Genomic DNA, 18894 nt, shown 5'->3' on the forward strand with positions numbered 1-18894 from the left:
ACCTGTTCTGTTTTACTGTAGGTGTTTTAAGTCAGACCTTTTACTGCTACTATTACTGTTTATGTAAATGCATTCTGAATGACAGCAACATCCTACCATCCTTCTACAAGAATATATAACCAACTAGGTGATTCATCGCGCCCCGTGCCCCCCCCTCCCGAAATTCACGGACCCCCCGCGCACCCCCCTCCCGCGATTCGCAACCCCCCTCGCGCAATTCACGCCCCCTCCCACGCTTTGCGGACCCTCTCCCGCGATTCGCCGACACCTGCGCCCCCCTCCCTTGATTCACGGCACCCCCGCGCCCCTCCCGCAATTCACGGCACCCCTAAGCCCCTCTTTAGTCCCCCATATACTCACACACCCCTATCACTACCCAGCTTCCTGCTCTCCTGAACCGTAACTTCCACCACTGGGGAGTCGCTGACGCTGTTTTGCCCACATGCCCTTATCATGCCTCATAGCCCAGCCTCCTGCTCTCATGCACCCGAACTCCCACCCAGTAGGAGGAGACACTGACTAAGGGCCACCATCCTGTACTGCCACGCTGGACCCTCACCCACTGGCAGAAGCTGCACAGTATCTCCCACCCTCCTCTTTAGTCCCCCTTATGCCCACACACCCCTATCACTACCCAGCCTCCTGTTTTCCTGTGTCGTGACCTCCGCCAGTGGGGAGCTGCTGACTCAGAAACACCCTACTATACTATTGCACACACACACACCTAAACAACATGCACACACAGCCCCCCCACACCCACAAATGTCACTGTACCATCCACACTATCAATGTACATCTTACTCTGTAACCGCTTTTTAATTAAACAAAACAATACACACCCCCTTCCACATCATATGCTCTCTATTTAACACATTTCACCTATAACTCAAGTTGCAATACAGGCCATCTTTCATACAATTCTAACCATCTTTCTCATATGCAAATGTTCACAAATTAAGGGGGCGCAGCCCCTTACGACGGTGTGAAGAGCGCCCGTAGGGCGCGATGAATCACCTAGTATATATATATATATACTAGCTGACCCGCCCGGCGTTGCCCGGGAAACCATTGGGGTTTCTTTATTTCCAAAATTGCTGAAAAATGTCATCTTACAATATGCTGTGCCAAAGACCTAAGATTGTAATTTGTTATAGATTCCACCATAATGTTAGAATGTGTTTGCATTGATATTCAATGATGGCAATGAAATCAGGTGTGGTGTTGTTGTTTGAAACACAACGCTCCTGAGTTGATAACTTGTATGTGTTGATGAATTCCACATCCACTCCTGAGATTTAGCACCTACTGTATGACATATTCTCCAACATCTGAGGGTCAGAAATCGGTACAAAATCAGAAAGGGACGTGGCCACACCTCAATTTCTATACTTTCAATGGTACAGTTTCTAGGGTGTGTAATTACAGACGCTGAGTGCGCGGGGACTGGGGTGGGCGTTACTTACCGCGCCATAATTAATTAAAAATTCACTGCTCCCTGCCACTGCCACTCCCCTCACCGAACCTGCAGCAGTCTCTGAGGTCTGGGGATCTGTAAAGCACATGCACCGGGCATCTCTACCAAAAAGTGGGGCAGCCCCTGAGTGTGGGAGCAGGTCCACGGGCCTGGCCACATGATGTCATGACGCGACGCACGCTACCCTCACCACTGTAATGCCCCACTGGGAATGGGTGCAATGGGCCAAATTCTTCCCTACACCCGCCAAGCCAATCCACTGATCCAGCCATCACAATCATCAATGGGTGCATTGATAAGGTTTGAGTGTAAGAAGTTGAAGAATAAGACTGAGAAAAATAATTGCCATGTTACAAAGTGTACAATTTACTCAATAAATCGTGAAAAAAATATAAGTGTACATAGAAGTACAATCAAGAAATGAAAGTAGGATTAAAAATAAGTTCTTATTCAAACTGATAATTGTTTGGATGGGGTGGGTTGTGAAACAAATCTATAGGTGGGGGTATGGATATTGTGGGCATAATTGGTGTTTGTTACAAATACATGGGGCCCTCAATTGATGGGATTTTCACTACAGTGTCACGGTCACATTGTCACCATAGGGGGATTCCCAATTGGGGTCCAGGTGGTCTTTTAGGGACCCTTTACAATACTGTAAGTCTCTTCTGCAGCACTCATGCCCATCGACCAAACATTATCTATGAACCAAAAGAGTCTGGGAAACCCTGAAGGCAGAGCAGTGCCTGATATCCAACTGACTAACAGGGTGAGTGCAGTGTACCCACTTTGTATTGATCAATGGGTGCATTGGCCAGGACAAAGATTTCTCAGTGCAACTGGAGGACTGGAGAGACGGATATGGGGAACAAAGTAGAAATGGTACATTAGGTACAGTTTTTATTTGCCGGTACAGACTGTTAAATAAACGGCAAATTATGTTTTATGTGTTCTGTGTGTTTGTGTGTGTTGTACTGTTTTTGTGTGTGTGTGTTGTAATGTATGTGGTTTTGTGTGTTATATTGTATGTATCTGTCCAATGCGTAAGTGTGTGAGGTGTGCTATGTATATACTGTATGTGTGTGTTGTGTCTTTGTGTATCTGTGCAAAGTTTAAATGTGTGTTTTGTGTGTGTGTTGTACTGTTTTTTGGCTGTGTGTGGTGAATGTGGGTGTGTGTTGTGCTGTTAGAGGTATGTTATGTGTGTGTATCTGTGCAATGTTTAAGTGTGTGTTCTGTGTATTGTACTGTTTTTGGGTGTGTGTTGTAGTGAATGTTGGTGTGTGTTGTACTGTGAGTTGTGTGTTATGTGTGTTGTGTTGTGTGTATACCTGCCGAATGTGTAAGTTTGTGAGGTGCGCTACGTATATATGTGTGTGTAGTGTGCTGTGCATATCCTGGCAATGTTTAAGTGTGTGTGTTCTCAGTGGCGTAGCTTGGTTTGGGGCGCCCCCCCGCCGTTAATGGGGGGCGCCTCCCCCCCTCCCCGCCGGCCTCCCCACCCCCACCACTAATGGGGGGGCGCCTCCCCCCCTCCCCACCCCGGCCGCCGGTGCCACCCCCCCCCCCCCTACCCCATCGCCGCAGGCTTACCTGTCTGCGCGTCCCGGCTCCCCTCCTGGCTTTAATTAATAATTCTATGCAGACGGACCACGATAAAATGGCCGCCCCCATACCGCAAACAGTTTCAGAGAACTGTCTGCTTTATGGGGCGGCCATTTTATCGTGGTCCGTCTCCATAGAATTGATTGAAGCCAGGAGTTGTGTGTTTGTTGTACTGTTTTTGGGTGTGTGTTGTAGTGTGTATGGATTTGTATTGTACTGCATGCGGTGTGTTTCCAGCGATTTCAGCCCCTATCTCCCCCGTGTGTACACAGCTTAAGTGTGTGAGGTGCTCTATGTATAAATGTGTGTGTTGTGTGCTATGTGTGCGTATGTGGTGTACTGTGTGTGTGTGCGTGTACAATGTGTACGTGTGTGTGTGTTATGTGTGGTCTATGTATATCCTCAATTATTTCCTAATTGTTTAAAGCCTTCACCATAATGTTAGAATGTGTCTGTCATACTCAATGACAGCAATGAAATCAGGTGTGGAGTTGTTCCTTCGTCCACGGTTTCCCAGATTGTCAATCTTTTCCCCAGATCATCAATGAAGGAAAATTAAAACTTGGTGTTTTTAAAATTCTAAGTGAAATTTCCCAAAAACGGTTTCGAGGTGCACACCACCGGGTCCAGAGGTATCTTGTTGCCGAATTTGGTGTCTCTGAGTGTCACGGTGTGTCCGCAATGCGACGGACACGCACACACACACACACACACACACGCACACAGACTCTTCAACTTATTATATAGATAGATATATAATATATATATATATATGTTCTGAAATGTGTATGTGTTCTATATACGTGTATATATATATATATATATATATATATATATATGAATGAGAGAGAGAGAGAGGGAGAGAGAGAGAACTTAGCTACAGAAGCAATATCAACAGTTTTCAATTAACTGATTTAAACTAGCAGGGGAGGAGAGGTGCCCCCATTGGGGCAGAAGCCCGGCGGCAGATGACTCCATTGCCTCCCAGAGTTCTGCCTATGCACTTATAGTGAACTAATCCATCAGGTGATAGGACCCAGGGTGGTTACTATTAGGGGTCCTAGAAAAGTAATACACTCAAATAAATTAAAAAATATTAATTTAAAAGTTTTTTAGGCTCTGCTTTTCTGTTCCAACCCAAGAGATTGATATTGATTAGGAGGCCTGATTAGAACTATTTTTTTATACAGTAGAAAGTTTGGTACTTGTTTCCTAGCACGGCCACAACGATCATGATCGCGGTCATCGGGGGTAAAATCGGGGCCAACGCGGGCATCGCATGCACTAAAAAATCTGGTGCGATGGGCTAGACGCGATGCCCGCGATTTCCCCATAGAGAACAATGTTAAATGCCTCAATTTACCCACGATGACCCCGATTTCCCATAGGAAACAATGTGAAATGGATCAATTTACCCAAATTATCATAGGGAACAATGGTAAATGGCCCAAAAACACCCCTGAACATTAAAATGTCCCCCCAAAAGTACTATACGCCACCCCGCGATCAACGTGAACCCGAAGCGTGGCGAGCGCAGCGGTACGCGTCCTCCGACCTTTTCATACCCCCACTATCCACGTCGGCGTGGAGTTGAGAATAGAATAGTGTGGCGAGCGCAGCGAGCCACCGCGCCCGAAGCGTGGCGAGCGCAGCGAGCATCGCGAGGGGACGCGGATACCTTCACAGTTATACGCGTCCCCTCGCGGGCTTCCCAGGTGTCCTTGGCGACGCGGACACCTGTGAAGCCCGCGAAGGGACGCGTTTACCTGTGAAGGTATCCGCGTCCCCTCGCCACGCTTCGGGCTCGGTGGCTCGCTGCGCTCGCCACACTATTCTATTCAACTCCACGCCGTCGTGGATAGTGGGGGTATGAAAAGGTCGGAGGACGCGTACCGCCGCCCCTCGCGGGCTCGCTGCGCTCGCCACGCTTCGGGTTCACGTTGATCGCGGGGTGGCGTGAACTACTTTTGGGGGGACATGTCAATGTTCAGGGGTTTTTTGGGGGGTTTCTGGCCCATTTACCATTCTTCCCTATGATGATTTGTGTAAATTGACCCATTTAACATTGTTTCCTATGGGAAATCGCGGTCATCGCGGGTAAATTGAGGCATTTAACATTGTTCCCTATGGGGAAATCGCGGCCATCGCGGGTGGACCATTTAAGCATTTTTGGCCGCATACGACCCGATCGACGCGATTTTCACTGTTTTCAATGCATTTCAATGGAAAAATCGGGGGCATCGCGTCGGTCGCGTCGCAGGCCACTAAAAATTACCCCCGATGGCCGCGATTGTGGCCGTGCTAGGAAACAAGTACCGAAAGTTTATAGTTGTATAATACCCACTATTTATTTGTTTCCCTATTTTGGGTTTATAAGAAGAAAACATTTCTAGAAAATATCTGACTATTTCGGAAACAAGAAGCAATGTTACCTTGTATCTCAGGGTACTTCAGCAGAATCAGGAATCCATATCTCAATGTCAAACTTGTAGTTTCCGTCCCAGCAATGAACAGGTCCATTACTGCCGACTGTAAATTCTCATCATGAAATTCTGTATTTGGATTATTTTTTTCCTAGAAGAAATTTTCATTATTTTATTAGTCTAATTCAGGGTTTCTCATACTCGGTCCTCAGGACCCCACACAGTTCACGTTTTCCAGGTCACCCGGGAGGTGCACAGGTGCACTCATTACTCATTGACACATTTTAAAAGATCCACCGGTGGAGCAAATTATTTATTTCGTGATTCTGTGAGGAGACCTGCAAAGCATCCACTGTGCGTGGTCCCGAGGACGGAGTTTGAAAACCTGTGGTCTGTTAAACAAGAAATAAAAGGATTCCAATCTTTGCAGAAGCAACTTGTTATTTTGTTATCCATTTCTATTGCAAACATTCTCTCCAAACTCACCTCTTCCATCTTTATGAGGAAGCAGTCTGTGTAGTCTCTTGGGCACTCCTTATCCAGTGTGTTTTGGTGGGTCCTCACCATGTCCTTTATAAAGTCCTTCACTTTTTCAAAAGTTGAGAAAATTTTCTGGTGAGGGCCAGGCATATATTTCATCAAGTTTGGGAAGATATTAAGAAGCTAAAATGAAAAGTAAAATAGAGAAAATTAAAACTAAAAAGTATATTTTTCTTAGATCCCATCTTGACACAGTCTATAACTAAAGGTTCCCAAAAGCTCACTAGTTTTCTAACTATTTATAAATAATATTTAGCTTATATCAAAGTTAACTAGTGCTCTCCGACACTTATCTAAGAGAGAATTAGATAAATTAAGCTTATATTGTGACATTTTTTTTTAATTTATTCTAGAGATACCTTTAATATATTTAAGCATTGATGATGGTGCACCAAAAAAATGAATTACAAATATAATGGAGTATTTTTATGACCATAAGCTTCTCATACACATCCCCTCGCATGCTAACGAGGGGATTTGGACAGCGGGGAGGAGGGGCTGGTGGCACTTACCTGTTCACTAGACTGTGAGTATACGCAGTCTATTGAACAGGTCTGAATTAGGATCTAAGTGTACCAAACTCATTATTAGCCTCCCAATGTTTCATTTTTTTAATTCATATTTTTTACTAAAGTATTTACTGTGAGGCAATAAAAAGGGATTTTTAATTCAAATCTGGTTTGTATGTACTCATGTTTGATGTACTCATTGTAAGTTTGTGAACAAAATGTTTATTCTACAGGAATAATAATATTTGGGGATTATTTTTGTAATGTGATTGAAAAAAAAATGGATGCCAGCATTTTTGAGAAATTCACAATTTCTCTTGGTTGGCATAAAGATGATACGAGTAGTTCCCAACTGGATCCCTGGGCACCCCCGGTTGCCTCATTACACTTGCAGGGGTGCCGCAGGTTGGTGGTCCAGTAGCAATTGCAGATATTTATGGTCAATGTATCAGGTGAAAAATAGAGCTTGCAGCTTCCAGTCCAAAAAATGTGGATAAAAAGAAGTTAGATCTGTCTCCTTCCTCATAACTGGCCCTAACGATAACAGAAAAAACACAATAAAATTATCTTATATAACATTTTGCCTAGGAGTGCTGGAAAATATTCTGATACTCAAAAGCAGCGGTTCTCAAGGACCCCCAACAGTGCACATTTTCCAGGTCTCCACACAGAATCACAGATTAAATAATTAGCTCCGCCTGTGATCTTTTAAAATGTGTCAGTGAATAATGTGTGCACCTGTGCACTTGCCAAGTGACCTGGAAACCGTGAACTGTTGGGGGTCCTTGAGGACCCAGGTTAAGAACCCCTGCTCTAAAGCACCATGATTCAAAAATGTTTGAGAACCACTGCACTGTACCCTTTAATCTCCATTTTAAATAAATATCTCCCAAAATTACTGTACACCTTTAGTAATTTTTTTTGCTCTTTGTACTAGAATTCAAAATGTATTTCTATTCTTTTTAGTTCATGGTGGGGGTTAAGATTACTAGATAGGCAGTGTCTACATAGACAGTCAGTAGGCCACCCCCAAAAGGTCAACAGGGTCAAAAGGTCAACATGGGAAAGATTGACAGGGTCAAAGGGTCAACTTGAAAAATGTAGACATGTTTCGGGCTCGGTGCCTCACTACGCTCAGCACATTATTATATTCTTCCTCTATGCCGACATGGATGATGATGTTAGAACAATCCGGTTTAAAAAAAATCATGGAAAACTCATGTCAACCTTGTCACGTGTCTACTGTTTTCATGTTGAACTTTGACCCTGTTGACCTATTGCATGTTGAACTTTTGGGGTAGACTTATTGACTGTCTACCTAGACACTGTAGATCTATCAACCAGAACCACATGGTGGCACCCCATTTGTCATGTCATACAACTTCAGGTCAATGTCAGCAACCAACACTTTCACTTTTCAACTCTACCTGATACAAAACCTTTATTTTGATTGACTACAAATCAAAATTTTTGGGAAGAAATTCATGAAATCAGGTCACAAATTTGGAGCAATTAGAAATAAGTGTTTTCTTGGTTATATGAATTGATTTAACTTTGTTGACTTATTTTAAAATGATCTAGACTGCTGGGTGACCTGGAAAACGTGCACTGTTGGGGGTACTTGAGGAGCAGGGTTGGGAACCACTGATCTAGACTACAGAAATGTAAATCTTAATATTCTATATCTAGCACATACATAGTTATTGCTCCGCCAGCGCCAGAATCTGTCCGCTGGCGATTGCCGGCGGAGAGGTGCCCCATCTGACTGAGACGCGCGTGCATCTCACACGCACGCGCGTCTCAGTTTCCTGTCGGCGGGGGGACGGGAACCCTGTCCGTCTCCGCTTTAGGGAGATGGACAGGGTTGGGGGGGGGGCGGCAAGGCGGCGGGGACCCGGGGCGATCCTCGGCGAGGCGGCAGGGACCCGGGGGAAGCCCCATTGTAAGGCGACGCGCGCGCATCCCCTTACGGCGGCTCGCGGGGGATGGCAGCTGTCGAATCTTCCGCCATCCCCTGCAATAGCGAGAGGTGCTCTATCTGTAGAATGTTTCCACCATCTTCTCAGTTGTTTCTTAATATTTACTGTACCTGACCCGAGGCAGTGCCTAATAGCCGAATAAGCTCCATAAAGTGTGTCAGTAGGGTAATGAATCTCTTGTCCTCATAGTCAAATCTCTCCCCAAATACAACGGAGCAAATAACATTGGAAACAGCCTGTCTCAGTAGATATTCTGGGTCAAATGGGGTGCCTGTTATATTGTAAAGAAGACCAGTAATTAATTTATAGAAATTATTAGCAACGTCATGAATAAGCAATTGACCATAAAAATATCTTTTGAATAGCCTAGAGCAGCGGTTCTCAAACTGTGGGTCCTGACCCCAAAGTGGGTCCCGACCTTCTCATCATGGGGTCATGACACCATGTTGGTGACCATCAGGCTGATGACTTTTCTAATCTCAATCAGTGATTCAAGGAAAAATCTGTTTTAATTTTCTGTTATTTTAGACTCCTCCCATCATTTTGTGCCTCCACAATGCTGCCATGTATGTGCTGTCTGCGGACCACACATGTGAGGTGATGACCTTTTGCAGTAACTTGCTGGGGTCCCGTAATTATTTATATTGTCTGATGGGGTCCCAGAGCAAAATAGTTTGAGGACCCCTGGCCTAGAAGTCATGAGCAGGTCACAGAGAGTGATAGGCAATCTCCTTTGTGATCTCACCAGGCACAGGCAGGAAGTAAAGAGCATAGAGGAGACTTTGATACTCTTTACTTAGCACGGCGCCCATCGCGGGAATTGAATGCACTAAAAAATCGGGTGCGACGCGACCGACGCAATGCCCGCGATTTCCCATAGGGAACAATGTTAAATGTCTCAATTGACCCGATTTTTCTGTTCATTGCCTCAATTGACCCGATTTTTCCTAGGAAACAATGTTAAATGGCCCACAGAGGCCAAATAGGCACCCTAAAGTGTGAAATGGCCCCCACAATTGATAACGCCACCCCACGATCAATGTGAACCCGAAGCGTGGCGAGCGCAGCGAGCCCGCGAGGGGCGGCGGTACGTGTCCTACGACCTTTTCATACCCCCACTTTCCACGTCGGCGTGGAGTTGAGAATAGAATAGTGTGACGAGCGCAGCGAGCCACCGAGCCCGAAGGGTGGCGAGGGGACGCGGATACCTGTGAAGCCCGCGAAGGGACGCGTTTACCTGTGAAGGTATCCGCGTCCCCTCGCGGGGCACGCTGCGCTCGCCACACTTCGGGCTCGGTGGCTGGCTGCGCTCGCCACACTATTCTATTCTCAACTCCACGCCGACGTGGATAGTGGGGGTATGAAAAGGTCGTAGGATGCGTAACGCCGCCCCTCGCGGGCTCGCTGCGCTCGCCACGCTTCGGGTTCACGTTGATCGTGGGGTGGCGTTAACAATTGTGGGGGCCATTTCACACTTCAGGGTGGCTATTTGGCCTCTGTGGGCCATTTAACATTGTTTCCTATGGAAAAATCGGGTCAATTGAGGCATTGAACATGAAAATCGGGTCAATTGAGACATTTAACATTGTTCCCTATGGGAAATCGCAGGCATCGCGTCGGTGGCGTCGCACCCGATTTTTAGTGCATTCAATGCCCGCGATGCCCGCGATTCTTTTACGTGCGATGACACAAAGCTCTCTGTATGTGGCTCATTATCTGAGAGAGTGAAATCTCTCATGCTGAATCTCCCGGTATGAATCTCTGACACAAAGCTCTCTGTATGTGGCTCATTATCTGAGAGAGTGAAATCTCCCATGCTGAATCTCCCATTATGAATCTCTGACACAAAGCTCTCTGTATGTGGCTCATTATCTGAGAGAGTGAAATCTCCCATGCTGAATCTCCCATTATGAATCTCTGACACAAATCTCTATGTATGTGGCTCATTATCTGAGAGAGGGAAATCTCCCATGCTGAATCTCCCATTATGAATCTCTGGCACAAATCTCTCTGTATGTGGCTCATTATCTGAGAGGAGTGAAATCTCTCATGCTGAATCTCCCATTATGAATCTCTGACACAAATTTCTCTGTATGTGGCTCATTATCTGAGAGTGAAATCTCCCATGCTGAATCTCACATTATGAATCTCTGGCACAAATCTCTCTGTATGTGGCTCATTATCTGAGAGTGAAATCTCCCATGCTGAATCTCCCGTTATGAATCTCTGACACAAATCTCTCTGTATGTGGCTCATTATTTGAGAGAGTGAAATCTCTCATGCTGAATCTCCCATTATGAATCTCTGGCACAAATCTCTCTGTATGTGGCTCATTATCTGAGAGAGTGAAATCTCCCATGCTGAATCTCCCGTTATGAATTTCTGACACAAATCTCTCTGTGTGTGGCTCATTATCTGAGAGAGTGAAATCTCCCATGCTGAATCTCCCATTATGAATCTCTGGCACAAATCTCTCTGTATGTGGCTCATTATCTGAGAGTGAAATCTCTCATGCTGAATCTCCCATTATGAATCTCTGGCACAAATCTCTCTGTATGTGGCTCATTATCTGAGAGTGAAATCTCTCATGCTGAATCTCCCATTATGAATCTCTGACACAAATCTCTCTGTATGTGGCTCATTATCTGAGAGTGAAATCTCCCATGCTGAATCTCCCATTATAAATCTCTTGCACAAATCTCTATGTATGTGGCTCATTATCTGAGAGTGAAATCTCTCATGCTGAATCTCCCATTATGAATTTCTGACACAAATCTCTCTGTATGTGGCTCATTATCTGAGAGTGAAATCTCTCATGCTGAATCTCCCGTTATGAATCTCTGGCACAAATCTCTCTGTATGTGGCTCATTATTTGAGAGAGTGAAATCTCTCATGCTGAATCTCCCATTATGAATCTCTGGCACAAATCTCTCTGTATGTGGCTCATTATCTGAGAGAGTGAAATCTCCCATGCTGAATCTCCCGTTATAAATTTCTGACACAAATCTCTCTGTGTGTGGCTCATTATCTGAGAGAGTGAAATCTCCCATGCTGAATCTCCCATTATGAATCTCTGGCACAAATCTCTATGTATGTGGCTCATTATCTGAGAGTGAAATCTCTCATGCTGAATCTCCCATTATGAATCTCTGGCACAAATCTCTCTGTATGTGGCTCATTATCTGAGAGTGAAATCTCTCATGCTGAATCTCCCATTATGAATCTCTGACACAAATCTCTCTGTATGTGGCTCATTATCTGAGAGTGAAATCTCCCATGCTGAATCTCCCATTATAAATCTCTTGCACAAATCTCTATGTATGTGGCTCATTATCTGAAAGTGAAATCTCTCATGCGGAATCTCCCATTATGAATCTCTGACACAAATTTCTCTGTATGTGGCTCATTATCTGAGAGTGAAATCTCCCATGCTGAATCTCCAATTATGAATCTCTGACACAAATCTCTCTGTATGTGGCTCATTATCTGAGAGTGAAATCTCCCATGCTGAATCTCCCATTATGAATTTCTGACACAAATCTCTCTGTATGTGGCTCATTATCTGAGAGTGAAATCTCTCATGCTGAATCTCCCATTATGAATCTCTGGCACAAATCTCTCTGTATGTGGCTCATTATCTGAGAGTGAAATCTCTCATGCTGAATCTCCCATTATGAATCTCTGACACAAATCTCTCTGTATGTGGCTCATTATCTGAGAGTGAAATCTCCCATGCTGAATCTCCCATTATAAATCTCTTGCACAAATCTCTATGTATGTGGCTCATTATCTGAGAGTGAAATCTCTCATGCTGAATCTCCCATTATGAATTTCTGACACAAATCTCTCTGTATGTGGCTCATTATCTGAGAGTGAAATCTCTCATGCTGAATCTCCCGTTATGAATCTCTGGCACAAATCTCTCTGTATGTGGCTCATTATTTGAGAGAGTGAAATCTCTCATGCTGAATCTCCCATTATGAATCTCTGGCACAAATCTCTCTGTATGTGGCTCATTATCTGAGAGAGTGAAATCTCCCATGCTGAATCTCCCGTTATGAATTTCTGACACAAATCTCTCTGTGTGTGGCTCATTATCTGAGAGAGTGAAATCTCCCATGCTGAATCTCCCATTATGAATCTCTGGCACAAATCTCTATGTATGTGGCTCATTATCTGAGAGAGTGAAATCTCCCATGCTGAATCTCCCGTTATGAATTTCTGACACAAATCTCTATGTATGTGGCTCATTATCTGAAAGTGAAATCTCTCATGCGGAATCTCCCATTATGAATCTCTGACACAAATTTCTCTGTATGTGGCTCATTATCTGAGAGTGAAATCTCCCATGCTGAATCTCCCATTATGAATCTCTGACACAAATCTCTCTGTATGTGGCTCATTATCTGAGAGTGAAATCTCCCATGCTGAATCTCCCATTATGAATTTCTGACACAAATCTCTCTGTATGTGGCTCATTATCTGAGAGTGAAATCTCTCATGCGGAATCTCCCATTATGAATCTCTGGCACAAATCTCTCTGTATGTGGCTCATTATCTGAGAGTGAAGTCTCTCATGCTGAATCTCCCGTTATGAATCTCTGGCACAAATCTCTCTGTATGTGGCTCATTATCTGAGAAAGTGAAATCTCCCACGATGAATCTCACATTATGAATCTCTGGCACAAATCTCTCTGTATGTGGCTCATTATCTGAGAGAGTGAAATCTCCCATACTGAATCTCCCATTATGAATCTCTGACACAAATCTCTCTGTGTGTGGCTCATTATCTGAGACAGTGAAATCTCTCATGCTGAATCTCCCGGTATGAATCTCTGACACAAAGCTCTCTGTATGTGGCTCATTATCTGAGAGTGAATTCTCTCATGCTGAATCTCCCATTATGAATCTCTGGCACAAATCTCTCTGTATGTGGCTCATTATCTGAGAGTGAAATCTCTCATGCTGAATCTCCCATTATGAATCTCTGACACAAATCTCTCTGTATGTGGCTCCTTATCTGAGAGTGAAATCTCCCATGCTGAATCTCCCGTTATGAATCTCTGACACAAATCTCTCTGTATGTGGCTCATTATTTGAGAGAGTGAAATCTCTCATGCTGAATCTCCCATTATGAATCTCTGGCACAAATCTCTCTGTATGTGGCTCATTGTCTGAGAGTGAAATCTCTCATGCTGAATCTCCCATTATGAATCTCTGACAGAAATCTCTCTGTATGTGGCTCATTATCTGAGAGTGAATTCTCTCATGCTGAATCTCCCATTATGAATCTCTGGCACAAATCTCTCTGTATGTGGCTCATTATCTGAGAGTGAAATCTCTCATGCTGAATCTCCCATTATGAATCTCTGACACAAATCTCTCTGTATGTGGCTCCTTATCTGAGAGTGAAATCTCCCATGCTGAATCTCCCGTTATGAATCTCTGACACAAATCTCTCTGTATGTGGCTCATTATTTGAGAGAGTGAAATCTCTCATGCTGAATCTCCCATTATGAATCTCTGGCACAAATCTCTCTGTATGTGGCTCATTGTCTGAGAGTGAAATCTCTCATGCTGAATCTCCCATTATGAATCTCTGACAGAAATCTCTCTGTATGTGGCTCATTATCTGAGAGTGAATTCTCTCATGCTGAATCTCCCATTATGAATCTCTGGCACAAATCTCTCTGTATGTGGGGCCCTTTAGACTGGAAATGACAAATCATCCCGATGTTGTTTAGGTGCAGAGGCAGAACTACCACTGGTGCAGCAGGTGCATTGTAGTGGGGCCCACTGCTGCCCCTGTCACCCTCTTAATGTCACCCACTATTTAGGTGTGTACTCAGCCTTACTATGCAGCTACAGTGCTTTAGCTGATATAGTTTGTCCTTGTGAAATGTATTAATTGCTTCTATAAAACTGCTTTATTCAGATAGTGTATCTGTTTAAATGAAGATTTGGCTGATATAGACGTTCGGAGAACTCTGCTCCTCATTACTTTCCTGCTGACCTGGAATAGGTGCAAGTTCAGACATTGGGCCAGATTCTCTAAGCTTCAAAAGTGATAAATTGGAGAGTGATAACCAGCCAGCCAATCAGCTCCTGTCTGACATTTTTCAAACACAGTCTGTGACATGGCAGGTAGGAGCTGATTGGCTGGCTGTTTATCACTCTCCATTTTATCATTTCTGAAGCTTAGAGAATCTGGCCCATTGCCTCCAACTACAAGGGAGTATCTATTAACCTCTATAGGGACTGCTCCTTTTGTGCAATCTGTATTTGCCTGGCACATTATGACCTGTTAAGGATTATTTGTCAGGAATACTGAGTAGATGCTAATCCCGGACTGTGACAGGCTGGTCAGAGCCAGCTACGATACTATTCCACTGACAGATATGAGGAAGAAGATGACTAAACCCTTCTCATTTTCCCTTTTAATGAATGTACTTGCGGAAAGCTTTAGGCAGATACATTAGGTCCCCCTCCTTTAACCTCTTCCCCTTCCATCCTACCATCACACTGCTGTTATGTTGTCCTACTTATGCCTATGATTAACCCTGGCCTCCAACATCTTTTTTTCCCATCTTCAATCACACCCATTGACATTGGCTGGAAATGTTGTATTCAAGGGCGTAACTGCATAGGTGCAAGCAGAGCTGTACCTAGATATTCGTAGCCCCATAGCAAAAGTGTGTAAGGGCCCCCTATTTAGCAACTGATGGTGATAAATGTATGTAAAACATATTCGTTAGACAGCAAAGATGGGCCCCTTTCAGCTCTGGGCCCCATAGCAGCTGAACCCCTTGCACCTATGGTAGTTATGCCCTTGGGTGCAAGGGGTGCAGCTGCTATGGGGCCCTGAGCTGAAGGGGGCCCATGTTTACTGTCCCAAGTAGTGCTGTTAAATATCATGCGCCCAGTAGTGCTGTTACAGATGTCACCAGTAATGCTTTTAGCAAAAAAAAAAAAATGTTCAGGAATGTATGGTTTTCGGAATAATCTGGATAATGGATATTTGGATAAAGGATATTCAACCTGTATAAAGTAGCAGATTAAAGTACAGTAACATATGTGAAGAAAAATCACAAGGCACAGCTACAGGTAAGAAAAAGATTCCTCTGCAGGGCTAATTTGGCCTGGGGAAAGGTGTACAGTATGTGGACACATCTGTATATAGCACTGACTGTCCTGTCTTCCCTATAAAATGGAATAACGCATAATAATTACAGTGATTTGCATATAGAGTTCAATCCAATAAGGCAATGACAATATGATTAAAGCGCGTGGAATTATGTAATAAACTGTGGTTATAAAATAATTGTGGTGTCAGTGTAACATCTGTTACATGTGGCAGGTTCTATTGACTGCAATAATAATAAAATACATCAGATTTCACAAAGAAACATTGCAACATAATATCAGTGAAGTTGCGATACCTATACAAACATATTGCTTAACCCTTTGAGTGCCAAGGTACTGGATTAAATACTCTTTATGAATCATGTTTTATCATTTGACATCTCCACCGACCTTTGTTCTTCATTAATGTCTCTGCAAGACACCGGGCCTCCTCCTGGATCCTCTCCTCGATGCTCCTCTTCCCCATTCCAAAATTCCTCATAGTCATGAGAGAGAAGCGACGCATTATCTTCCACCTTTCCCCATTGCTCATGATGACTCCTAGAAATATAAGCATTGTGTTCTGTTAATTCAAGTGAAAGTATTTGCCAAGATTAAATGCATATCATAAGATCATGGAATTCCTTTAGAGTATATATTCATACAGTATATGAAAAGGGGATACGGTCAATGGGTCACCAGCATGTTGGTCGACAGTCATTAGGTCGACATGAATCTAGGTCGACATGCATTTAGGTCGACATGAGTCTAGGTCGACATGGGATAGTTCCACGTGGTCATTAGGTCGACATGGGTTAGGTCGACAGCCAAAAGGTTGACGTGGGTTTTTTTACATGTGTTTTGAGCAAACGTATTTGTATGTCTCTCTGTAATATATATATATATATATATATATAAAATATATATATATATATATAAACACAGCGTAGAGGTGGCACTCAGGTAAGTAGTATAAAGACACGGACCCCCTTGTTAGGTCAACGGCTTCGAAACGTTGACCTAACAAGGGGGTCCGTGTCTTTATACTACTTACCTGAGTGCCACCTCTACACTGTGTTTATTACTACCCACCTCTGAGTGGGTCGTGGCGTGCACCAGACACAATCGTGTGGATGAGGAGTGCTACTCCATATTGGACTTTATATATATATATATATATATATATATATATATATATATATATATATATATATATATGTAATTTGTCGACGGTGAAACGCGTCAGTCCTACCACCCTTTACCAGATCATGGCTTTGTGAAAGCTACATGTAATACAATCATGGCTGATTATAATACATGAGACATCACACCATGATAAAACAACATCATCGGAGAGCCATCGGAGAGCTGTAACTATCTTTGCAGGAACCCTACTTTATCCAGGACTCTTCCAATTGTAACTACTCTATAGACAAGTTAGCCTGTATAGTTTGGGTAAAGTCCAATTAAGTAGTAGATAATGCACACTTGGACTCTGGACTTTTGCTATGCTAATCTAGGATGTTCACCTGTTACAATATATATTCCTATGTAACTTGGATCTTTGTGTTACTGTATATCTGGTAATTGGAGCCTAATCAGTTTTTTTTATTTACTAAGCCTGCTATCTTACTGTCTGATGATGTTTCATTCTAAATGTGTTTATATTAACATTTAATACAATAAAGCTATTGTGTTCACATGGTACCTTTTTCCATTCAAATATTTATGTTTAAAGACATATAATCAGTGCTACTTTATATATACATCTGGTGTGGGTGGTGATGGTGGTAGTGGTGGGGTGACTGATACCAGGAGCCTATATACCACATAACGCGCTTCTGCTTGCTGAATAGGTTATATTACACTATAAAGGCCTGATTCTGGTTTACTTGCAAAACCAAATTCTTTCTAATGGACAAAACTATGTGAACTGCAGGTGGGGCAGATTTAACATGTGCAGAGAGCGTTAGATTTGGATGGGGTTTGTACATCAAACTGATATCTAATTGCAGCCAGTATTTACCCTGCACAGAAAAAAAATAACTCCCCCAAATCTAACTCTTTCTGCAAGTTACATCTGTCCAGGGCCGGACTGGCCATCTTGCCCTTCTGGCAAATGCCAAAAGGGCCGATGGTCAGGTGGGCAAAATGTCTCCTGTGCTGTGCGAGCGGCCACTTAATTTGCATATTTGCCATGTGCCCCCCGGGCCGCATAATCTGTTTGTGTGCCGTGGACCACCTTTTATCTGATGCTGCTGCAGCCATGGTGGACCAGTCTACAACTGATCTGCAAAAACATGGCCGCCGGCCTCCTGCACTGAGGACATTTCTAGTGTAGGAGGCCGCTACAGTGGGGTTGTGAGCCAGATGTAGGTTAGTGTTCCACCTTACTTCCAGCCTGTGCGTTCCAGCACTTCCCGCTAGTGCTGCAGCCCACCTCGGTGTCCAGCGTCGAGAACTGTTAAGAAAAACTCTACAGGGGGAGGAGCCTGTCTTGTCCTGTGATTATACAGGCGGAGCAGTCTGTGAGGTCCCATTAATTATACAGGGGGAGCAACCTGTGGGGTCCTGTTATACATGGGGCGCTGCCTGTGGGTTCCAGTTATTATTATACAGGAAGAGCAGCCTGTGGGGTATTGTTACACCTTTAATATTGTTATTACAATATTAAAGAAGCAATATATGTGTAACGGCACCATTTGAGTGAATGAGCTAAAAAGCATGTTTCGACACACAAATACTGATACAATACCCAATTTTGGCTACATGCCTAGAAAGTAAATAGACTAATCTGATAAGAAGTAGCAAAATTGTGGGAATACTGTAGAAATACAGAATTCATTAAATTGTAACAACCCCGTTGGGCAATACAATTAAGAAATAATTATCACTTGGCCCCAAAAGGAATGGAGACAAAGGCATTTCCTGAAACGCACTAGTGTACTATCTGAATCACTCTAAAAAATACAAGGACACCGTATTTTAATAATAAAATTGTTTATTGATTATTTTGTACACAACACAGAAATATTTCACACATTTGACAGTTTTTACCGATATCAAATAAAATACAGACATTTTTATAAATTTACAGACACAATCGTCTTACTTATCTCTGTGCGTCAACAAAGAAAGACATTTTTCTCTGTCCCCCTCTTTTTTGTATCAATGAATGTCTTTGGCTGCACCCCCACTGAGATCAACGGATTTTGACTGTCTCACTTGGGGCCCATACGAG

The 18894-nt window shown here is 43.5% G+C and overlaps 1 protein-coding gene across 1 annotated transcript in view; it reads right to left on the reverse strand.

The window, feature by feature from the left end:
• The window catches only part of LOC146036045 (cytochrome P450 2C20-like), a 34954-nt gene that overhangs the window by 7029 nt on the left and 9031 nt on the right, over positions 1 to 18894 (reverse strand). The window contains exons 3-6 of the mRNA XM_083159815.1: positions 16065 to 16214; positions 8641 to 8801; positions 5989 to 6165; positions 5512 to 5653 (exon numbers count right to left, since the gene is read on the reverse strand). Of these exons, the coding sequence (XP_083015941.1) occupies positions 5512 to 5653; positions 5989 to 6165; positions 8641 to 8801; positions 16065 to 16214 (630 nt within the window). The remainder of the gene's footprint in view (positions 1 to 5511; positions 5654 to 5988; positions 6166 to 8640; positions 8802 to 16064; positions 16215 to 18894) is intronic.

The sequence above is a fragment of the Crinia signifera genome, chromosome 9 (assembly GCF_055691185.1).
Source record: "Crinia signifera chromosome 9, ASM5569118v1, whole genome shotgun sequence".
In the NCBI taxonomy this organism is placed as follows: Eukaryota; Metazoa; Chordata; class Amphibia; order Anura; family Myobatrachidae; genus Crinia; species Crinia signifera.